The sequence below is a fragment of the Doryrhamphus excisus genome, linkage group LG4, assembly GCF_037039965.1.
Source record: "Doryrhamphus excisus strain RoL-2023G ecotype Guam linkage group LG4, RoL_Dexc_Guam_v1.1, whole genome shotgun sequence".
Lineage (NCBI taxonomy): Eukaryota > Metazoa > Chordata > Actinopteri > Syngnathiformes > Syngnathidae > Doryrhamphus > Doryrhamphus excisus.
In genome coordinates this window covers 3,546,178-3,571,239 of record NC_136360.1, presented here as the reverse complement: position 1 = coordinate 3,571,239, position 25,062 = coordinate 3,546,178, and the positions used below count along the sequence as shown (strand labels likewise).

The following is a 25,062-nucleotide window of genomic DNA, read 5'->3' as shown; positions in this document are numbered from 1 at the left end:
TAGATGTCGCCTTCCCGAAAGACAACCCATGCAGGACCTGTCCGTTGAGCATTGACTGTGCATCAGGCGTCAAATAGCAGGTGATTGGTTAATGATCCTCCACCCTCTCTTCTAATTGGTCAGAAAGGTGCCGAGAGGCGGTAATGAGAGGAGAGGGAGAAGCGAAGTGTGAACCAGTACTGTGTTTTGTTTCTGAGGCCGGTCTGCTTGCTTGCTGCTGGGTCCCACAATCACAATGGGGGATGTGAGTGTTTGACAGCGGAATCCTGACTTGTGTTTCAGTGGGATTTGGTTTTGTGTCAGCCGGATAATGGATGCGGACAAACGGACGCTGACTGTGACCATGCTGACCACTTTAACTGCGGTTCTTCTGTACGCGACCACTTCCGTGTGTGCAGTGGAAGGTAAGATCACAAGAACATCTCTGTAATCAATTACTGCTTAAATGACAATAACATGTTCTTCATATAAGATACTTAAGTCATAACATGATTCCATCATTATGTATAACAGTGCAAAATGAAAGTGAAGTTGTTTCACAAAAAAATATTTCCAATAAGTTGTCTTTTGGCGAGGACTTAGCATAATTACTGAGGGAATGCTAATACTTCCTTTCTTTGCATTGTGAATTTTTCCATTCAGTCCAACGGAAAGTCCAATGTACGTACATGTGGGTGTTGTTAGGTTGTGTATTTATTTAAAATGTGTGATTATGTAGTGGATACATTTGAACACGTATTATTGAAAACCTGACTTTTTAATTGTTTGTATACACATATCAATTTGGGTCACTGGGGTGTATTTCCAGCCATCTGCTACTTGAGATTGTTTGCCCTAATGCAGAGCATAACAGGGCTAATTTACATAAGACCGCCCTCACAATGAGTTTCACTGCCAATGGTGTGGAAGAGCCTCTGTTTTCTTTTCCCGTGTTGGCTTCACAGATCCACTACCAGCCAAATGTAAGTATAGCTGCAGTGTTGTTGGATGCACAGATAGATACACTTCACTTATGGAAGAGTGTGATTTGGAACATAGTCTCATTGTCTCTGTACTGCTCCCTCGCTTGTTCTCGAGTCAAGTCCGAGTCAGGTTTGGAGTCATTGATGTCAAAGTCCCAGTCAAGTTTCAAGTCGTCATCAAATTTGTGAATAATCCACACATCTGCAGTATATAAGTCTGATTTATGGATTTCTGGGAATAAACCTTTATATATACTGTATATCAGGGGTCTCAAACATGCGGCCCTCGGGCCAAATGTGGCCCGCAGGACACTAGTTTGAGGCCCCTGCCTTGACTTGCCCGCGCAAGTTTGTTATGGATGCTGTATTGTATCATGTACCCAGAAAAAAATTATTATGTTTTAATAATGTTCATGTTAAAGGTTAAATAACTATTAATAGTTATCCTCCCTATCCGTGTGGAAGTGGTAAGTTTTTGGCTATTTAAGTTTAAAGGAAATAACTTGAAGGCTACCGTTTAGGTCGCTAGCTCTCTAGTTTGCGAGTTAGCATGTGTCTCAAGACCCTGCAGTTGCGCAATATGTTGTAAATAAAAAGAGTATAAATGTGACTATAGTCGTGTTTTGTCATGTCTACAGGGTTCTAATAATGCTTTGTTAATTTTAATCTGAAAAAAAATAATTTGTCTACCCATCAACTATATGTGGTTTCCTAAGTTTTTATTATTTGCCATATTATTATTATTATTATATTTATTTATTATTGATTGATTGATTTTCTTTATTCTTGATTTGTTCTTGATTTATTTTTCATCTTATTTTGTGCAGAAAAATAAAAAGTAAGATATATGAGAACAGTGGAATGTTTTATCAGAGCTTTTCTTGTAGAAAATTTGAACCAAAGCGAAGTTTTAAAAAAAAAATTGTTTTTAATAAGTGCGTTTTTTTTTTTGTGTGGAAAACCTGATGTGGCCCAGTCTCACCCAGATTCGAGCTCCAGTGGCCCCCAAGTAAATTGAGTTTGAGACCCCTGCTGTATATACATCGTCAGGCAAAATGATCTGACACATTTGTAGGTTAAATAAAAGGCAAATAAAGTAAAGAAACAAAAAAGTGTTTTTATTTTCAAAAAGTACACATGATGCTATTCTGTTTCATTATGTTTTAAAAATTAATTCAGTTCTGGCGGTGTGAGTTCGACCGGTTGATTTTCGTTTTAATGCAGATCTAGTAGCTCTGAAGTTGGTAACCCATAACAAGATGGTGTTTTCGAGCTGGTACAGGATCATGTTGACCAAGATTGAAGTGTAAACGGAACGTTTGTTGTGTTGCAGTTACAGTTTTGTTTGTTTTGATAAACGTTTCCACAATGAAAGCGTGATGCTCACCAGTCCAATTCATGGCAGCAACTGAAAAAGAAATGAGAAACAATGGCATTATAAAGAAACAAAGCAAAATTGCATTATATGAAAAAAAATTGCATTATATGTACTTTAAAAAAAACAAACATGTTTTTGTGTCTTTACTTTATTTGCCTTTTATTTAACCTACAAATGTGTCAGATCATTTTGCCTGACCCTGCATTATACAGTACATACCCTCCAACATAACTTAGAGTATTTGTCCTTCTCAAATGCCACCATCTGCAGTAGAACCCTGTCCCTTTAACTTTGCTTCCTTCAACTCCGTCTTCTCCACCCCTCCAAAGTCTTAATGTTGCCTGCACCACTCTTCAAACATCTCTTCTACTGTACTTTATTGGCACTTTTCGATCATGATCAAACCTGACTGTGCAGACTCCCCCAGTTTCTCCTCCTGCTGGTATTGCTGTTGTCTTATATAGAAGTGTGGGATTTGTTCATTGCAGTGGTGTTCTAATAGCGTGCGTAATGACAGACTCCGCAGCAGGGCTACCCCATTAGGAGAGATGTAAATGTGTTGCAGGGCAGGTTTATTTTTGTTAAACAGAGCATTGGGCTTATGTGTGTGGGAGAGACGGCTACAGATGGATAGGTGCCGTGTAGGTGGTGGCTTCTTCTGGCCGTTTCATGTTAAGTAGCTGCCTAATAAAGTCAGGTTTTGTAACTGAACGTTAGTATGAAATAGACCACTGATGTGTACCTGTAACAAGACGCTACTATAGAATAATAGTAAGGATAAATAAGTAACGATAAATGAGCAACAATATCACCGAGCCTCAGGTTTAGATGTCGGGATATGCACCTCTGCCTCAAAATGTGTCACTTTACCAAAGATGATTCATTACAAGCTGCAGGGCAGAAATAATAGGTCTGCACATTGTTAAGCTCCCAGTAAATTATTTCATTCGCCTTTTAACAAGGCAAGACTGTGAACTGGAGGATCTTCTCTAGGGCCTTGTTAAAAATGATTTATTTGGAGCTGAACAATTTTTAGCTGACTTTCGGTCAGGATTTTTGGGACTGATCACAGATTAGTTAGTGTCCAGTGTATGGGTGTCCAAACTTTATCCACAATAGATGCAGGGGCATATGTATTTTTAAAACTTTGTAAAAGCCTTAATAAAGTTCAACATTAGGGGTATACGATAATTATCGGGCCCATATGAGGGAATTATGGTGCCATACCAATCAATCTACTTGTATGATAGCCGTCCATCTATCCGTCTTCTATGCTTTATATCCTCACTAGATCAGGGGATCTCATCCATTGTCGTCGATTGTTGCCAGCTTGTAGCCCTTTGAGGCTCTTTTGTGATTAAGGGATATATAAATAAATTTGACTGGGCATGGCTTGGCTTGGCTTGACTTGACTTGACTTGAATGGGCTGGGCTTGGCTTGGCTTGGCTTGGCTTGACTGGGCTTGGCTTAACTTGCAGTGACTTGGCTTGACTGGACCTGACTTGACCTGAGTTGACTGGACTTGACCTGACCTGACCTGGCCTGACTTGTCTTGAATTGACTTGACTGGAGCTGACTTGACTTGACTTGGGTTGACTGGAGCTGACTTGACCTCAGTTGACTTGACCGGCTGACTTGACTTGACCTGAGTTGACTTGCAGTAACTTGGCTTGACTTGACCTGAGTTGACTTGGCTTGACCTGACCTGGCCTGACCTGACTTGTCTTGACTTGACTTGACTAAAGCTGACTTGACCTGACTTGACTGGACCCGAGTTGACTTGACTTGACCTGCCCTGACTTGTCTTGAATTGACTTGACTGGAGCTGATTTGACTTGAGTTGGCTTGACTGGAGCTGACTTGACCTGACTTGACTGGACCACATTTATTTCCTCTATTGATTTTCTTCTTGAATGTCCTACTCATGTATGTTGACATCTGGTCTTTTCCCCAAGCCATTTCACATGATAATGGTCTCCTGAATGGATTCCGTCCCTTCTTTCACTACATTTGGCAATTTTGTGGATAAAACTGGAACATTTATCCTCTTTCTTGAGATTCATTCATTATGATTCGTGTTTGTCCTGTTGGAAGTAACACTGGCAGCCTCACAGAGAAACCAGATTGTTGGTTCTGTTCCAAAAATGAGAACAGGTGTCCTCTCAGATTTGATGAGACTGTGTTGCTGGAAGGTCCTAAGCAAAGTTATTTTCTCTGTTTTAAAAATGTGTTGCTTTTTATTTGTGACAAATGGGGGGCGTCTGTAAAGGCTGTTGCTTTGGGAACTTGAGGGTTGTAGGTTCAAGACTTGCTCCTGATTACTAATGTGTCAGTTGCTGGAGAGAGGCCAGTTTGCTTCCTGAACAACCCCCATCTGCTCTGCGCTCGTCACAGCCCCCTCACTGTGACATCTTTCCTCTGAGTATAAAATACATTTCCCCTCAGGGATCACTGATGTATAATTAAAAAATGTGTGAAAGACACATTGCCGGTGAATAGTATTTACTTATTTCATGGTGGAATAAGTGTGCTCATGTGTTTAATTGCTTTCCTTAAATGCTTTTTCCACTTTTCTGACCTATAAATGTAGTTTAAATGTTGTATTCTCGTGTTAACCGATGCCAAAGTTTCAGAAAATTAGGTTTGCCGGTTCGGAAGTGAGCCCTGAAATAAGTTTGGGATGGCTCAAAACGCTCTGTTTCAAAAGGCGTGTTGGGGAGGACTTCCTTATATGGTTCATAGGTAGGAAGCACTTTACATCAGAGTGGGCATGCCCGGAGGCGGAATAGCTGGAATAGGTGCAGATTCTGCAAAATCTAAATTTCTGTGCGGGTTATTGTGTGTAGCTGCTCTATAGAAGGCCACAACTCAATACAAAGGGTCGAAAAATGAGTCTGAAAAAAAATAATTTGCTGGATGATAATTGTCGTACAGATTGCTGATAAACAGTATTATTTTCAACAATATTTTTTTTCAGTCATACAATGATAATATTTGGTGTATTATGGCATATAAATAGCGATTTTTTCTGTAATTTTTTAACACAAACATAATCGACACACTTGGATAATTTGTATTTGTGTGTATTAAATGAAAACAAATAAACTGAAAATCTAAATCAAGCTAACAGATACCATTCATGTGTGAATAGTTAATGTTAATCACACTTATATTATGAGAAATGAGGGGGTGCATTCAAAGACACCATGTAATTCATGTTGTGGAAGTTTTTTGAGGGGATTTCCCCCAAATGCACTTGTTTTTATTTGTCTTGCATAAAAAAAAACGATATGAACATTATGATTGTCGGAGTCTCCATGAATGCACTTCGCAGTCTTGTATTGACAATTGGGAATGTTGATCCGAGGATGAGGCCTGTTCACGGATTGGAGCAGGTTAGAGATACATATACATGTACGGTGTTGGAATTGCTATTTCCCTGTGTTTATTTAACAAATAAAATGTATTTTGGGCATTTTACCGAAGGTACATATCCATACATGCTTTTTCTATCAAGCTGTAATGTGTACTTGTGATTGGTAATAAACACTGTAATAAAGCAATGATATCCTGAGGGGAACTTAGCTCCATATTGTGATACGTAGCCGCACGACACATGCATGCTGCTCCTACATACTGCATACTGTGCAGCTCGCTTTGCCAGCTCATGTTTTAAAGATGCCGTTTCTATATTCATGTGGCGACACGTTATCAATGTGACAGACAGATAGTTGAACCGGGGAAAAGTGGTAGCTTGAAAGATCCTTCACACGAGCCCCGAGGCTTTTATTCCTCCGAGTCCCCGTCCTGTGTTTTCTGAGGCCAAACCTGTATTAAATATGTATTTACTCTCAACATTTTGAGTAAATATGTTTGTCTTCTACCTTCAGGTACTTAAGACCCTGAGGGACTGTTTACTTTTTGCTTACGTACTTGAAGTGCTTTGCTTTAGTGTGGCATCGAACTGGGAATCAACATTTGTCAACTCTAAACTTCTTTTTGCTACTTTTATGACGTGTTTCCTATAAGACATATCCAATGTTAACTCGGAAGGGATTTCGGAGTTCTAGTTGTGTGAAAATATTTTCTTAACAATGAATCTTCACATCTTAGCTGTGATTTTTCACACAACTCAACAACTTTTTTATGGCACTGTACAACTGATGATTCATGTCGGTTATTGCACATTTTCAGAAATTAAATCACCAACTTATTCCCCTGTAGTTATATGTACAGTATATGACATTTGGTGATGGTCTTGATATTTATAGTGATGCTTTATGTGTGATTGCAGTCAGATTGAAGTGCTTTTTAAGTGTGATCACCGAGTGATCACACTGGGTGCTATTGCAGTGTAGGAGTAGAGTCTGGAATGGTCTGTTTGTATTGGTGCATTGATATCTGAGATTTTAGAGACCATATAGCACACTTAAAACATTTTGAGGGTCAGGGTTTTAATTTGAGCTTCATGGGAACTAATTTTCAGGAGAAGAGAAAGTTTGACCCTCTAATATCACTGTTCTTCTTCGTTTGTGCACATCAATCAGCCAAAGTGAGCAGAATAAGCCCGAGTTGATGTGTTGATGTATGATACAGCAGAATTATGGTCATATTATGGTCTAAAATAGCAAACATGGAAAAAGTGGTCTGGTTGTACCCCGCCTCTCGCCTGAAGTCAGCTGGGATAGACTCCAGCACACCCCCGCTACTCTAATGAGGATAAGCGGCATAGAAAAAGGATGGATGGCAAAACATCCCTCCATCCTGTGCATTTCCATCATTGCACCCATTCATGGCTGTGGTTCAGGGTGCACAAAAAAAAAAACGTGAATCTTGATTTTCTTGCTTAGAACTGAGATTGCGACCGGGACATTTTTTTTTTCAAGTGCACATGAACACACCACGTACCAAGAGCTCACTTCACTCACGCGGCTGAGGTCCCCGCCAAGGTCCCTGTTATCGACTCACTCTGCACCTGAGGGAGGAAAACCCATGCATGCACGGGTCGAACATGCAAACTCCACACAGAAATTGTCAAGGGTGGAATTGAACTCGGGTCTCCTATCTGTGAAGCCTGCGTGCTAACCACTTTCCGCCGTGCAGCCATTCATTCATTCATTTTCAACCGCTTATCCTCACGAGGGTCGCAGGGGTGCTGGAGCCTTCCCAGCTGTCTTCGGTTGCCAGCCAATCACAGGGCACATATAGACAAACAACCATTCACACTCACATGCAGAACATGCAAACTCCCAAACACAGAGATGGCCGAGGGTGGAATTGAACTCGGGTTTTCTAGCTGTGAAGCCTGCACACTAACCACTCATCCGCCGTGCAACCATGACATATTGTCATGAATGATAATTTTAAACATCATCAACTTCGACTAGCTTCTGTGTAACTGCAACTCTGGCCCCTGAAAGTTTTTTTTAGCAAGCCATTATGATTTTGTAACCTCAATACACATTCATTTTACCTTCATTAGAGACATTTTGCCACAGTCAGTGTTTCCCCCACACGGCGGACACTGCTGACATGTTTAAAGAAGCTGACATTGATTTAAGCTGCAAAGAGAAACAGGAGGCTTGTACATTATAAAAACACTTCCCCCACTTTAACTCCTCAAGTTATTTGCATAACAAAACAGTCCAAATAGATTATATTTTCCTGATATGAAACTAAAATTGATACCAGAACAAAGCCCCGCTGGGCATGAAAAAGAATGAAAGAAACCTTTTGTTTTTTGCAGAAAATTCTCCCTTTTGTTTAATTCTTGCCCATTATTCTGTCACTTCAACTAATTTGCAGCTCAAAGAGTCCCATCAATACCTCACTATGTTAGACAGAAAGCAATGGCTTACTCCTTGTCCTCTTCTGGACTCCATATTGATTCCGTTTTTCAACATGCAAGGTAAGCGATAGCATCAGTTGCCCTTTGTTCCTGGCAAAGGCAAAATAATTGCCATGCTTTACCCACAAAACAAACCCAAATTGGTGTTTACTCCAAACCTTTCTCTGGCATCCTACTAACTGGTTAAAAAAAATCTAAATGCATTTCACTTTCATATGCTAATTTTGGTCAAAATAGCAGAATCATTGTTGCCAGATGTGCAGTAATTATTGTATTTGTGTGATAGTTTTAACTGTCTGTCCATTGTACAACCTATCCCATAATATACTATAATTTGACCCCTCCAAACATGTAAATAAAATAGAAAATAAGACATATTAGACATAAATCCAGTCTCTACTTCCTTGGTATTCAGAATCCAACACATATGGCTGTATGTTAAAAGCGGACATTTTAAAAAGAAAAATCGCTGTTTATTATCTATTCATTTACCGTTTATCAACTCCTATAAAGTTGGGTTCAGCAGCTATCCGGAAGTCCTCCTGAGCACTAGCGAGTGTGACCAACCACAGTGGAGTGGGCGTACCTGGAGGCGGATCGTGGGTGGAATAAATTAAAACAGACGTTTTTGCAGGAAGCACAGAATCCAAGAAATACAACTGGAATAAGTGCAAATCTGGAAGATCTACAAAGGTTTCTGTGCTGGTTATTGTGTGAAGCTGCTTTATAGGAGTCCACAACTCAATACAAAGGGCCAAAAAAATGAGTTTTTTCTTTTGTGAGAGGCAGAAAGAGGTGATGATGCAACTGCATGCTAACAGAGGTCAATGTTCGGCCATATAAATGGCAGCTCGGCATGGATCTTTTGATATTTTTATATTTTCCTGAAACTAGCGTACGTATGTCCTACTGCTATTTATTAGAACGGTGAACGGAGAAAGGTAAAAACAACCCTTTTTCCTAATGAAAATGAGAGTCTAAACTTTCTTTTGGTCAGTTACATCATGTTTATATCGCAATAGAACATAATATTCCGTGTGCCCTGAATAATCAGTCAAAATTGTCTAAAATCAAAATAACCAAAGGGGTTGTTATTTGAAAAATGTCTGGAATCACAGATGGGGACGACTTGGAGTACAGAGGACTGACACAGGACTTTGTGGATTGGTGCCAGCGAAACTGCCTCCAGATCAACACGGGGAAAACCAGAGAGCTGGTGGTGGATTTCCGCAGGCGCATCCACTCTCCTCCAACACCAGTGAACATTCAGGGAATCGACATTGAGATGGTGACATCTTACAAGTACCTGGGTGTTCATCTCAACAATAGACTGGACTGGACTCATCACACGGAAGCACTTTACAGGAAGGGCATGAGCAGACTCTATCTGCTCAGGAGACTGAGGTCTTTTGGAGTGCAAGGGGCACTCCTCAAGACGTTCTATGACTCTGTTGTGGCTTCAGCCATTTTCCAGGGAGTGGTCTGCTGGGGCAGCAGCATTTCGGCTGCGGATAGGAAGAGACTGGATAAGATCATCAGGAAGGCCAGCTCTGCACTGGGTTGCCCTCTTGACCCAGTGGAGGTGGTGGGAGAGAGGAGGATGTTGGCTAAGCTATCATCCATGTTGGAGAACGACTCCCACCCCCTGCAGGACACTTTGACAGCACTTGAGAGCTCCTTCAGCGATAGACTGCTTCACCCCAAGTGTGTGAAGGAGCGATATCGCAGGTCTTTTCTTCCTGCAGCTGTCAGGCTGTACAACCAGCACCGCTCACAATAGACTTCTACACTGCTATGTACATCTGTGTAATACTTGCTTTTAGTCAGTATAGTTACTCCAGACCCCATTCACTGTACAATATCTGATAAACCTCCATGTGCAATATTATGGGCTCTAATGCAATATACTAAGTTCTATGTGAAGTATTTCCATAATGCCTCATATTAACTCTCTAACAGGATCTCAGTGTATAGACTGGTCATATATCTCATCTTGTTTCATATTATCTACATACTGTATTGTATATAACTCTGGGAAAAACTGTTGATTTTGTTAATACTTGGGTTGTTTATATTGTTTATTTTTCTATATTGTGTATTTTTGTACTGCTTAACTGACTCTGTACTCTTGCTGCTGTGCAATACAAATTTCCCCACTGAGGGACGAATAAAGGCATATCTTAATCTTAATCTCTTAATCTTAATTGAATAAGTTAATAGAAACCATATCTTCGGTATACTATGGGTGGTAAATCACAAATATATAGTCACACACTATGTTGCACATGAGATCTTTATAACGCAATAAAGGATTCACAATAATGGCCCGTTATTTATTTGCTTCTGAGTGGGTCCATTGCCAACCTCTTTAGAACTTCTGTTTTGGGCATATGGTCTCACAGAGAGCCATGCTGGATCATGATGCCAGTGTCAACAAAAGAAAAATGGAATCGAGGACTAAATGGGTGAGACAGTACACATAAAATATTTAAAAGTGATGCAAAAAGCATGCATATGGTGTGCGCTATGTAAATAGAATCCAATGGAACAGTAAACCTATTTTAGAATTGTTATTTTAGGACAGATGTGCGACTAATTTGCGCTGTCCCCCTTTTCTTGTTTGCACAAAGTAAAAAAAACGTACAATGGAAAACAAAAGCAGAGCAACACAGTCAGGGGAGTCAGACTAGAACATTTGATTTTGACAGTTCCTCTCAGCATAAAAGTTAGAATGGCAAGTTTTCATCATAAGCAGCAGAAGAAAATAGGTTAGGGAGGAAGTGACAGTCAACATTTAATGTATCATATTGCCTCAAATATAAGGCGGCTTTTCTTTCTTAAGAAAAGGTCATCAGCCTACTACAGCCTACAGCCTATTATTAGTCAAAAAATATTGAAAGACAGGTTATATTTAGTATTCTGGTCACTAGTCATCAGTATTGTCATGAGGCATGGTTACCCGTCACACTGCATGGAGACTGGCTACCGGAAAAAAGTTCTCCTCTAATTCAGTGTGGAAGTGGTAATTTTTTTTTTTTTGCTTCTTTGTCCTTCTTTGACACTTTCTTGACTTTTCTTAGCTTTGGAATACATCAATTGGAGAGGCTAACTAGCTAGCTCGGTAGCTGCTATACTAATGGCCGCCATCTGTCATGCCCCTGCAGTGATACTGCAGTCTGTGCATTGTGACATATAGCAATGAATGAGGGACGACTGTAAATATTAAACCAAAAAAAATGCTTCTCAGCTATGTTATATAAGTGAAAAAGCGTATTATTAGTATGCTCTTTTTTCCCGAAAACGCACCATGAGCCTCGAAAACTCACTATACTCCATCAAGTGTTTGTTCTGGATTATATTAAAGCTTCTTAACGTGCTACTCCCACAAGATTGGATTTGTGGCACAGAAGATTTGATTATTAATATACGACTTGTAATATTATGATGTTATTGTTGTAAAATTGACTTTTTTTGATAGATTACAACTTTTGTTTTCAATATTTTAACAGGGCCACACCCCTGGTTTGTACTATACACATAAACCAACGAGCCAATGCCTTTCACTTGCTGCCAGTGTACCTGTCCGAAGTTCATACAAATACTATTTTACTAAGGGGACAAATACTTTCCAGTGGTGGATCACGTCTGGAATAATGACAATATATTTCTGAAAGAAGGCTCAGCCTTACACTATAGATGAAAAGCAAATTTTCCCTATGACAGTGTTGCCAAAAAATGATATCAAAGGAGGAGTAATGCAGGCTACGGTGTTGCTTTTGAACAGCATCACTACACTTACAGGAGTGGCATCCATAACAAAAGCGGTGACAGAAAGTGACAGAAATATGGTAGGTAGAAAAAAAATGCTGGATAAATCATAAGAAGGCTGTCAGCGTTGAATAAATGTGTTACCAAAATAGTCCATTGTTAAACTAAAAAAAAAAAATACAGGTAGAAGAGGACTTATTATACAGCAACAACATGAGCTTCATTCAAATTGTGTTGAGTCATTTTGGTTTCACCTGACTAGTTTAAGAGGACGCATAAATATATGTTTTTAGGTTCTTGAAAGATAATTCAAACAAGGACAAACCACACATTTCTAGCTTTGCAGTCCATCTAGAATAGCTTGTTCACATTGTTAAAAATCCATCATTACCCCTCCTATTTCCAAACTAGGTCAACACTAAGAAGAAAGTTGGCTTATCCAGCAGTGTTCGCCAAGTGCGCTGTAGAAATGTTCTATTTTTATACGTATGCAGGGTGTTTCTGTTTCTGTTCACTAGTCTGAGTTTTCCTCCCTAATTTGCTTCTGTGATGCGTTCAATACTGTTTTCTCAGGTTAGGATGCATTGCACACTCTGGACCATGTTTTGTTCTGATGAAACCTTATCTTTTGACATGAACAAAAAGCTAAATGTACATTTACAGTGTGCGTGGCCTCCCTTTTAGCCATACTTGCAGCTCCTGCAATAGTACAGTATGTCGCCCTGCAGTGTATCTGGCTCCGCATTGACATGACCAAGCTTCATACTGTGCAAGCATGTGTGTCCCTGCGTCCCGTGTTGCACCCTCTGGGATGAGCATAGTGTCTCATTGAGCTGCCGGATGCCACCAAGACTGGTGTCGGTGGAACATCTGTCAACAGATTGACCCTCTGATAGATAGAGGCTGTCAGGGGCGATGCAGAAGATGCATGGTGGCATGTGTGGAGTTGTTATCTCTCTCATTTGGTGTTTATTCATGTCCGTCCTCCTCTATCTGTCTCTAGGGAGACGAACAGAGACCCATGCTGACACGTGATAAACAGATCAATGACTAATGTCTGCCTTTATAGAATACAAAGAGGATTATGAGAAACCTATTTTTGAAGTATTTATCATTTGTATTTTCCCTGCAGGGCTTATGTTAGTCGCTCACAATGGCTGTGAACTTATATGCACATTTGTTAATATTCAAAGTGAAATGTTTCAAGAACGTATTTCTTACCGTATTTCATGTAAATGACTATCTTGTCGTGTCAAGGGTGTACCTACCTTCTCACCCGAAGTTGGCTGGAATAGGCTCCAGCATACCCCAGGGACCCTGATGAGGATAAGTGGTATAGAAAATGGATGGATGAACATCCTTCAGAAAGACCACTCGTAATTTTATTCATTCATTTTCTACCGCTTATCCTAACGAGGGTCGCTGAGGTGCTGGAGCCTATCCCAGCTGTCTTCGGGCGAGAGGCGGGGTACACCCTGTACTGGACTGCACATATAGACAAACAACCATTCACACTCAAATTTATACCTACGGACAATTTGGAGTCGCCATTTAACCTAGCATGTTTTTGGAATGTGGGAGGAAACCGGAGTCCCCGGAGAAAACCCACACATGCACAGGGAGAACATGCAAACTCCACACAGAGATGGTCGAGGGTGGAATTGAACTAGGGTCTCCTAGCTGTGAGGCCTTCGTGCTAACCACTCGCTCAGCCGTAATTTCTGGTTCCGTATTCTGTGAATCGATGAGTAACCGATTATCCTCTCCAATGTGATTTTTTTTTTGTATTTTATTTTCTTTGTCACCGATGAAAGAAGACCTAGTCTCTTTGTGTTTCTTCTGCACTGTACTCCCAGCTGTGGCTGTTCACTTGAGGCATTTGGTCACTTTGGTCACTGGTGCCCTTGTCTTCTTTGTAAGGATGCTGTAGTCATCACATTCACAATGTACAGTGATTACTGATGACAGATACCAAACCACATGCATCTCCGTACAAAAAATGTAACCTTAGCTTCAAAAAACATCTTATGCTTGACTGTGCAGCTCGCTTTTGCAGCACACCAATTGTGTGTATGTTGATTGCAAAGGGACTCTCAGATGTGAAAATTGTGGAAGCTGTTCAGTATATTAGAGTCAAGGGACAATATTGGGATCCCCGTTTATCTATGGGCAAGTGACATCACTCCCCTGTGGGGCAGCTTTTATAGACTGTTGCATCCGGCCAGCTTCAGAAACTGCCCCCAGCAGTTGCCATAACTTCTGGTTCAGGGAATTTTAGCATCTGCTAATATTTTTAAGTGCCAGCTCTTTAGTGGCTGCTTTGCAATGACAAGTGAAGCAGCAAATTGCCCTTCGCACTCTGCAATGATGAGTCCTGTCATCAAATAAATTGAATGATTTATATTAAATGTATATATGGACCATGCGTAAGTTCTGTTGAAATGTATTTCTTAAAGGTGCAATGAAAAATGCAGAAATAACTAACTAGCTAATACATTTATGTCCAATTATTACTTTTGTGAGGAGTCATTTACTTCCAAGACGGCTCACGGTTCTGGCTCGTGCTTTTCCATCCCCTCATCTTATGTTCCGTTTTTGACTGGGAGCTCCAATAACCAAAAACTGCTGCTTGACAAAATGTGTACTATGTGGGAACGTCTCACATACGGCATTGTAAAGGATAGTGTTGTCCTGTTGAAAGACACACACAAGGCATGCCCATTGCAACGTCTCCACATCGCCAACACCCCTCCAATTTAGCGATATCCCAGATGGGATCTCGCTGTCGTGTCATAATGTTGGAAGCCATCAGGACCATCCAGCCATCCATCTTCTTCCTCTTATCCGAGGTTGGGTCCAGAGGGCAGCAGCCTAAGTAGGGATGCCCAGACTTGCCACATCCCAAGTTCTTCCCAGTCATGTTGAGAGGGATGGTTTCTCCAAAATATCCTGGTCTCCCTCCCTCTCCAAGGATGAGCCTGGAAGGCATCTTCACCAGTTGCCCGAGCCACCTGATCTGGCTCCTCTCAATGCAAAGGATCAGCGGTTCTACTTTGACTTTCTCCCCGATGACAGTGCTCCTCACCTTATCTGTAAGGGAGAGCCCAGCGAAAACTCATTTCAGCTGCCTTTACTCACAATCTTGTCGTTTTGGTCACTACCCAACACTCATGACCATTTGTTCGGCATCTGCAGTGATGTGGATTCTGCACCGATCTGTTGTGATGAAGAGGGAGCTAAGCCGAAAGGTAAAGCTCTCAATATACTGATCATTCTACGTTCCTATTCTCACTTGGTCTTGAGCCATGATACCATTGGACTGCAATCAACACCAGTAGCCGGTAGCCTTCATTGTGACAAGGAGAACTAGCACTTTATATTAGAAAAATGCAGTTTTAGTAAGACAAAACTCAAGCTGCTACTTCAGGGGCATGGCCTCTTTTTTTCAAATGAACTCCTGACACCACACATTTTCTAGGTCATGGCTTTTTTTTCAAGCAGATAGGAGACTGAGAGTTGAGGTGAAATCAGAGTGTGAGATAGTGCCATCAGCAAGTCTGCGCTAAAACAACCAGAGAGCTCTGCGATTGACTGCTGGTGTGGGATGCTTGTACAATACAAGGATGTGACAGAGAAAGGTGCTCAGGTGTGACGGCTCAGTTGTTCTTTGAAACAGAGACAAGTGTTACATCTCTGCCCACATTGTCATCACATTCTGTCATTCTCGTGGAGAAAACCAACATGTGGCAACATGACACATCGGATCCTCAACCTTACATCCTAAGACCACTGAAGTAAAACCATGTGTGCTTCTTTTTTCAATTAATCAGTTTACATTCTATGATATAGTGGAGTATTCCTACTATTTTCCGAGGCCACCAGCAAATAGAAAATAAATGCGAGCTGAAGCCTATAAAATGTCTGTTTTTGACACTCTAATTAAGCCTGGACTTTGTCTGTGTATGTAGGTGCCATCGTACGCTATCTCAATCCTCACCCTCCAAATCCTCTTGCTAGTTTGAGGACTTCTTTTGTGATCTATGATGAACATTTGCAATAAAATTGACTGTTATTATATTTGCTTCACTGCACCATTTACTGGAACGGTTCGTGTGAAGCAGCTGGGATGAGACTCAGCACCTCTAAATCTGAGGCCATGTTTCCCAGTCGGAAAAAGGTGGATTGCATCCTCCGGGTTGGGAGTGAGGTCTTGCCTAAGGCGGAAGAGTTCAAGTATCTCATTGTCTTCTTCACGAGTGAGTGAAGGTTAGATCGTGGGGTCGATAGCCAGATTGGCAGAGCCTGGAGAAACAACAGTCAACAACCGGACTGTTGTGGTGAACAGAGACCTGACTCTGGAAGGTAAAACCCTAAATTTACCGATCGATCTATGTTCCCACCCTCATCTATGGTCATGAGCTTTGGGTTGTGACCGAAAGAACGAGATTGCATATACAAGTGGCAAAAATGAGTTTCCTCCATTGAGGGGCTCTGTCATGCAGGAGCTACTCAGAGTACAACCGCTGCACCTTCACATTCAGAGAAGCTAGTTGAGGTAGCTCATTCATCTACTAGTCCGGATGCCTTCCTGACACCCCACTGGTCAGGTTTTCTGGGCATGCCCAGCTGGGAGAAGGTCCCGGGGGCAGACCTAGGACATGCTAGAGGGATTATGTCTCACAGCTGGCCTGGGAACGTCTTTGGGTCCTCCCGGTAGAACTGGAAGAGTTAGCCAGGGACCGGGAAGTCTGGACTTCCCTACTTAGACTGCTGCCCCAGTGGCCTAGACTCACATAAGAAGAAGAAAATGGATGGATGTGCAGATTTGATTCAGCTGCAATAATGTCCCTCCTTTCTTTAATTTGCAATGTTGACTAGTGACCAAGAAGACTATTGACGGACAAACCAAGTTTCAGCTTCTCACAGAGATCAATATGCTGAGGATGAAATTGGCTGTGGAGAGCTGTGTGGAGACGGCTACATTCATTGATATTCTTGCTGATATTATTTTGTCTTGGTTGCACATTCAAGTAAACACCCCTGGTAACAGACATGTATTGGTATCGGCAGATTCAGGGATTGGATCAGAAGGGAAACAATGTGGATCTGTGCATCTCCAATCATTTTTGTGAAGAATGCATCATTCATCATTTAAAAGCACAGAAAAGCACAAAAAATCTAATTTCCAAATATTTTTTTGTACTATAATCTGTACATTGGAGAAACATAATACAAGCAAGGTCAGGAAATAATGAAATGGAAATTGGCTTTTTCCACACATACAAGTGGAATTGAAAGAATAGCTTTGTTGTCATGGACACGTGAAAGAGCCACAACTGAATATCAACTAAACCTGAAAATGAACAAAACATTGTAGAGTGTCCTCCTTGTTGAACTGAGGTAGGATGAAACCAATTAGCACTGTTCATTTCCAATTGGGCATGTTCACCGACAAGACACCACATTCGGTACAGAAAATGTGCAAAATCGAATAAAATCCAATTAAACAGCTGCATCAACAATTCTGCTTTTACAACATTAATAATGCTGCTTTTTGAATGTATACATTTATTATTATGATTGTGAGTAGCGGCATAGCCCTGAAATGCATCTACAGTATGTCTAATCTATTGGTCAACACAATTATTGCTAATTAATTTAATCTAACTGTATTTACTTTCATACAGTATACAGGGTATTGAGAATATATCCAATCTATTTCTATGTATTTATTTCACAAACTTTAAAGTAAACAGTAAACATTGTATTACAACATCCACAATCTGGTATACCAAAAAAAAACCCACATCAATTCAACTTTCAAAATTGTTTATGAATTATGTATCACAGTTGTACTCTTGTGTATTTTGATATACACTGGTGTTTTCAAGTTGCTGATGCAACATTTTTTGAAACTGCTGAACAGACACTTTAGAGGAATCGAGGTGAACATTTTAGCCAGTTATTCAGTTTTATGTAGAATGCAACAATGATTGGATGAGGTGCCTGTGTACAGTCCAGAGTAAATACTACATAGTTAGAATGTATCTGTTTAAGAAACAATTATATTAGGGCTGTCAAGAAAATTCCAATTAACTTATATTTTGCCAGAAATTTTCACTGTATTTTATTGACATGAAGAAAAATCATTCATTCATTCATTTTCTACCGCTTTTTCCTCACAAGGGTTGCGGGGGTGCTGGAGCCTATCCCAGCTGTCTTGGGGCGAGAGGCGGGGTACACCCTGGACTGGTCGCCAGCCTGTCACAGGGCACATATAGACAAACAACCATTCACACTCACATTCATACCTATGGACAATTTGGAGTGGTCAATTAACCGAGCATGTTTTTGGAATGTGGGAGGAAACCGGAGTACCCGGAGAAAACCCACGCATGCACGGGGAGAACATGCACACAGAGATGGCCTAGGGTGGAATTGAACCCCAGTGTATTTATTGTATTTATTTATTTGAACATATTACCTACATATTAACAAGTTAGAAAAGACATTAAATTCTTATTTAATTTACTTTTGTCATAATATATGATTTTTTAGATTAGTACTTTTAATGTTTATTTTTACAATTATCATTTTTGCATTTTATTTAATTTTTAAAATAGCTATTTTGGAATTGAACCCTGGTCTCCTAGCTGTGAGGTCTGCGCGCTAACCACTAGACTGCCGTGCCGCCCAAGAAAAATCATATCGGACACAATTATATACTTTATATCAATAGATCCAAATTAACTGAAAATGCTAAAACATACTATTTTATCTTATTTTATTCATATTTGCAATATGTGTCATGGCCAGATTATGCCAAATAAGCCCAACAAACTTATCCTGTTAAATAAATTGTCTATTTTTGAATCAATGAAAGTGTCCTTATTACTATAAGCCAAAAAACATAATTAAATTAAATTAATATGGAACAAATATGGAACATTTTTTTGCAATCCATGACGACCGTTCGATTCATCGTTTCCATAGTTGACAAATAGGTGACTATCAAAGTAGTCATTAGTTCCAGCCTCATTTCACACCATTGGCTTCTGCACTTGAACTACATCTGTTTGTAAATGCTTTCGTGATACTGTGTCATTCCACTTGAATGACTGATTTGTCAACAAACATCTCTGTGGGCACGATGACGTCTAGCACTCCAGGAGGGCTTTCAGCATGTTTACCTTGTGAACGTGCATGCCCTTGATGGTACTCTTCATCCACAAATCCTTTAAGACTGTTAGTGGCACGACACACACAGAATATACTGTATAACGCACACACACATTCACTCAAATATACATCATGGCTAATTGGAGCTCTTTGGACAGAAGAGTCATTTGCTGGGGGGGGGATGCTAGTCTAATAAGCATACAGTGGTCAGACCTCACTTGCCATTTGATCAGCAGCACTTCCAGATCACATGCAGTGAAATATAATAATAAAATTAAACAGCTGTGATGGAAGTAGCTTGATGTCTCCCTTGTGGTCCTCAAAAAGCATTTAACAGCCAGTGTAAGTGCTATAGCGCCGTACAAATTTGCCTACTGTTCCTTACGCTATTAAATGCTTTGGGTTTTATTCTGTAGTCCAGCATTGACTCAGGAGGTGTGGGGATGGGTGCGACCACAGTCTCCGATACGTCAAAAGTAATTAGGCTGATCACAGAGTATTCCCTGTTATGCACAAAAAGGTGTGTGCCGTTAATTAGAATGATGTGCAGTTACACTCTAATAAGCCGAGCACAGACAATCAAGGCTACATTTTATTCTCATTAGACCTTCTTTCCTTTAACCATGAATTCCCTACATAATGGTTGCCTGAAGTTGTAAATGGCTTGGTTAAATAATAATAATTGTAATACAGCTAATTACAGTAGAAACTTTGATGTGCTATGTGTTTTTATTCAAAACTTCTCACATGTATTGTAATCAATTTTCAATTTTGTCAATCAATATTTTAGTTTTAAACAGAATGAAGAAGGTGAGGACATAAACAAACCGATGTTGCATTTCTTCGGAAGTAGTGACGAGGAAAAAAGGGAACATGACCAACTTGTACGCGCACCTGAAACACAACCTTTTCAGTGTTCCTAACTGGGGGGGGGGGTTATATTGCTGGGGATGCAGCAGAGCCTTTGTCTTGACAGCCAAGGCTCACGGGGTGTTTGCTCGGAAATGTAAATACTGTATTTTCCGGACTATACGTCACACTTTTTTTCATAGGTTGGCTGTTCCTGCGACTCATAAATGAAAATATAGTACATATAATTTCACAGACAGCCATAAGAGGGCACTCTGGACTTAACAATTCAATATTAAAAAAATAGACATTAGCATAGACAACTGAGAACTGAGAACGACAGAACACAAATGCCCCACAAAAGAAAATAAATTGCAAGCTGCAAGTAGTGAAATTAGCAGCTAAAAACAGTAATCGAGCAGCAGAGAGAAAGTTTAAGCAGAGGCTACTTTTACTGCCATGAAGAAAACAAAACAGTTACTGTACTTAAAACTGTTATTTTACATAAACACTGGACACCTTTTCTGTTCATGTTTGTTTTTCGTGTATATTGTGTTAGCATAACTTACACCTATTCAGCCGGTTCTCTATTCTTTTATTGTTAGAACTTGCCTTACAAGATGACGTAATGTCTGTTTTGGTCAAGTAGTTTGTAAAATAAATTACCCGCAAAAAATGCGACTCATACTCCAGTGTGACTTTTATGTTTTTTTTTCTACCTTGCATTTTTGACCTTGTGCGACTTATACTCTGCAGCGACTCATATTCCAGAAAATACGGTATAAACAGAATAGAGCAAAACATTGCTCAGATCAAACAATCAGAGGACGGAAAATGATAACATTATTATATGCCGGCGAGCTGGTCCTGTGAGGTGAATCTGAAATCTGATTGGTTAACAGAACAACCCCCTTGCTAATCATGTTTACGTGACATGGGTTCCTGTGTCAGAAAGCCCAGAGCCCTCATTTATAAAACTGTGCCAGACACTCAAAATACGCATACGGACAAAAATATATTAAAAAAAAAAAAAAAAACTCCACCCCTTGCCACGCCCTTCCCACATTACACGGTGTTCTTCTGAATCATGGCTGCTGAGAAGCCGAAGAAGAAGAAGAAAAAGAAGAAGTGGAACTTTTGTACACAGAATACAAAGACTTTTGAATGAGCATAGCAGAATAGAATGAATACAAAGAAGGATGAACTAGCACTATATTTTTGACTGTGGATTTTTTTTTTTTCCCAGAATGTTTGTTGACAAGACGACACTGAACGCACTGAAGCTACAAATTGGATAGGGACAATTTTTACCGTTTGAATAAGCTTTGGTCTGTGATTTTTGGTAGTCGAATACATTTCGCGTGACAAGCATTTTATTCCCCCAAACGACCTTCATTCTCAAGGGAGGGCTTAGAAAGTGGGCTCTGTTGTAATTAGGGAAGCTTTGCTGACAAAAAAAGTGAAGGGGCGGATAAAAACGAGAGGAAGAGTGAAGGGGGGGTTGAAGGTAGGGAGGGTGTGAAGAGGTATGGAGATAATAAGAAGCAGGGTGACAGCACGGGTGAATACAAGAGGAAGAGAATCAAGGGGCTTGGCTCGCAGTGTGATGTTGCTTCATTTCTACACTGTGTTTTTGTGAGTCACGGTGTGTGTCAGCATGCTGTGCAACTTATGTCAGCCTTATCATTGATGTGTTAATTGTGCATGTATTAAGTTCACACACAAGCCATGCAGACAGATTTGACAAGATCGCTAATCCTTGCCCTTCGGTTTTCATGAATTTTATTATTTTCATTAATTTTCTACACATTTTGTCCTCATAAGGGTCACTGTTGAGCTGCAGCCTCAACTGACTAAAGTGTGGGCTGTGGGTTGAAAACACACATATCTCGGGTGAGCTCAGTATATAGCCACTGTACCTTCTAGTCCTGTAGCATCTAGTCCAGAAGCCTCCTGGATCCTGGACACGGAAGACGGGTTATGTGTTGCAGCCAGCCTGGGAATGCTTCAGTGTTACCCCGGTGGAACTGAAAGAGGTTGTCAGAGACTTGGAAGTCTGGACTTTCCTACTGAGATTCCTTCCCCTGCGACTCATGAAACATGAATGGATAAATGGAACTGTCATCATAGTCAACCTTCCCAACCATATCGTAAATTACAAGGATTAAACATCACATGTAATCCTCTACTAATCTGTCTAAAAAATACAATTGTATTGTCAGGCTTCTGGAATATGAGGATTGTATAATAAAATGTGTTACATTGGTAATTACCAGGCTTAAGAATTAGTCCTAATCTGTGCTCAGGTTCCCTTTTGAAATTCTAATGAACGCAGTCAGAAACTACAGAAAATCCTCAGGTTCTTCAGTGGGATGTTACATTTCTTGACATTGCTATTTTTCATGGAAAATTCCAGCTATGGATTTGTGTTAAACTGGATAAACTGGGCTGTCAGCTGACTTAAGTCCATTACTATTTGTAATGTATACTGCTGAGCACAATGTATATTTCCGTAGCTATGCAGTTGACGCATTAGTATGATACATTAACAATGCATACTACTATACTACACAGGATGCAGGGAACACTTTGATATTTTGTAAACCAACACATGTATCTATGCAAAAAAAGTTATATACTGTATATTTCGACAAAAAAAAACATATCTGTTGCCTGCACACTACTCTCTCATGACATTTTTTCCTTTCCTTTGTGTTACAGAAACAGTGATGGATACAAGGACAGCAACGGCTGAGCTAGGCTGGATATCATTCCCTGCAAATGGAGTAAGAACAATGCTATTCTATGTGAGGTTGGTGTATGAGTGAGTGCGTGTTATAATATGCTTCATGGTGATTTATGAACATGTGTCAAATTTGTTATTACAGCTGCATTTTAACACCGATAAACTGCTATATGTATACTGTATTGAAAATCAAGTATATTAGTAGTAATACAGTATTAGGATAGGACCCATTCAGATCCACATTATAGTTATTTTTCTTTTACCTCTTTCCAGAAGTGTGATTCACAGTTTGCTACTATCATTGTTTTCATTGGCTTACGGGGTGCATACAGTATGATTGAACCCTGGCAACAAGGAATTATGCTTGTCTGCTTTCGGTGCACTGCCTACCATTTTTTTCCCTGAGGTCGGGAGGAAACAAAATGTGAGGGGGAAAAAAAAACCTTTAATCTGAGTCAAGGTTTGGTAAACCCATTAATCATTTAGCTTCTCATATCTTCTCTCCCCACTCCCCCCCCCCACTCCCTGCCTGTTTGTTTCACATGATTTTTACTCAGTGGGAGGAGGTGAGCGGCTATGATGAGAACCTCAACACCATCAGGACGTACCAAGTGTGCAACGTGTTTGAGCCCAGCCAGAACAACTGGCTCCTCACCACGTACATTGACAGAAGGGCGGCGCTGCGTATCTACGTGGAAATACGCTTCACTGTACGAGACTGCGCTTCCATCCCCAGTGTCCTTGGCTCCTGCAAAGAGACATTCAATCTTTACTACCTGGAAACAGATAGGGCTGTGTCAGAGGGCATCAGAGGGGTGGAGTATTGGGCAAATGCACCCTTCCTTAAGGTAACTACACCATGCTACACCCATGAGTTTTGCTCTTATGTTGCCATAATGTTTGCTTGTCAGGGTTAGCATAGAATACTGGGTTTGTTTACCGGAAATACAGATGAGTTACTCTAGTGGTAAATTTTTGATAGCACATCCATTATTAGAGCCCCGTAGCCCCCGTTTATATAGGATAAACACCCCTATATTATTCCTGTTGTCACTGCACTGCCACCGCCACTGAGCGAACTTATTAGCCTCTAAATTGTACTTACTCTAAACTAAAGTGTTTCAAAGGGAGAGAGGAGGCTGGACAAAGTAAGAAGATCTTACCACTTCCACACTTAATGGGAGAAAAAAAAATCACTCTATCATGTTGGACATGCCGTGGTTGACTCCATACAGTGTGAAGGTAATTTTTTACTAAAATAGTACATTGAATTTATTTAGGAAAAAGCTCAATAGAATGAGGGAGCCTTGTTCGTAACGTGATGTAGCAAGGGGTGACTTTATCTTTTTTGAACCAAGAACACTGTTTCTCATACACTTTATTTTTTCCTTTGCAATAGGTGGACACCATTGCAGCAGATGAGAGTTTTTCCCAAGTAGATTTTGGCGGAAGACTGATGAAAGTCAACACAGAAGTGCGTAGTTTTGGCCCACTCTCCAAAGGAAAAGGGTTCCATCTGGCCTTCCAGGACCTGGGAGCCTGTATGTCCCTTCTTGCTGTTAGAGTATTCTACAAAAAATGCCCCAGCATTGTTCAGAACTTTGCTTACTTCCCAGAGGTACGGAATGTATACAATTTATCTGCTGTTTTGTTTGAATTTTGTGCATAGAAATTGTTTTTTAAATGTCTGGGTTTTGTTTTTCAGACACTCACTGGAGCTGAGTCCACATCACTGGTAATTTCTAGAGGAAGTTGCATCCCCAATGCAGAGGAAGTGGATGTGCCCATAAAACTTTACTGTAACGGCGATGGAGAGTGGATGGTACCCATTGGCAGCTGCAGCTGTAAGCCTGGTTACGAACCAGACAATGGCAACTTGTGCAGAGGTAAATCTTTTTAGTAATGAGGCTTACCAAAATAAAAAACAGCAAATCAATATTCAATTAAAATCAGTCGTTAGCAGGCAGGACTGTGTGTGAATATGTTAATTTAACTGTAAAATATCATATATTTTCATTTATATATTTATAAATGTTTATGTAAATTTATAATTAGTCCCCTTGTGCCCCACAAAGACATGGATGAGTAAAGGCTGTACAATAAACAGAATGAGAGAATGCATGACACCTTCATCATGGGACCGCCTTCATAAAATGACACACCAGAAAGTCTCTTGTATTGTATGTTCACTTATATCCAGACACACACTACTGAGCATACCCATTTGTTATTTATTCCAGCCAAACACAGCTCACAAATAGTTACATTTTAGATTTAAAGGGGACCTATTATGCTTTTCCACTTTCCTGACCTATAAGTGTTGTTACAGTG

General features: G+C 40.3%; 1 protein-coding gene across 1 annotated transcript in view; it reads left to right on the top strand.

Annotated features, from left to right (window-relative positions):
* Nucleotides 1-167: 167 nt before the first annotated feature.
* Nucleotides 168-25,062, top strand: part of LOC131129242 (ephrin type-B receptor 1-like) — a 65,085-nt gene continuing 40,190 nt past the window's right edge. Inside the window, exons 1-5 of the mRNA XM_058072551.2 lie at nt 168-404; nt 22,707-22,771; nt 23,289-23,579; nt 24,131-24,349; nt 24,437-24,617. Coding sequence (XP_057928534.1) covers nt 311-404; nt 22,707-22,771; nt 23,289-23,579; nt 24,131-24,349; nt 24,437-24,617 — 850 coding nt within the window. The 5' untranslated portion in view covers nt 168-310. The remainder of the gene's footprint in view (nt 405-22,706; nt 22,772-23,288; nt 23,580-24,130; nt 24,350-24,436; nt 24,618-25,062) is intronic.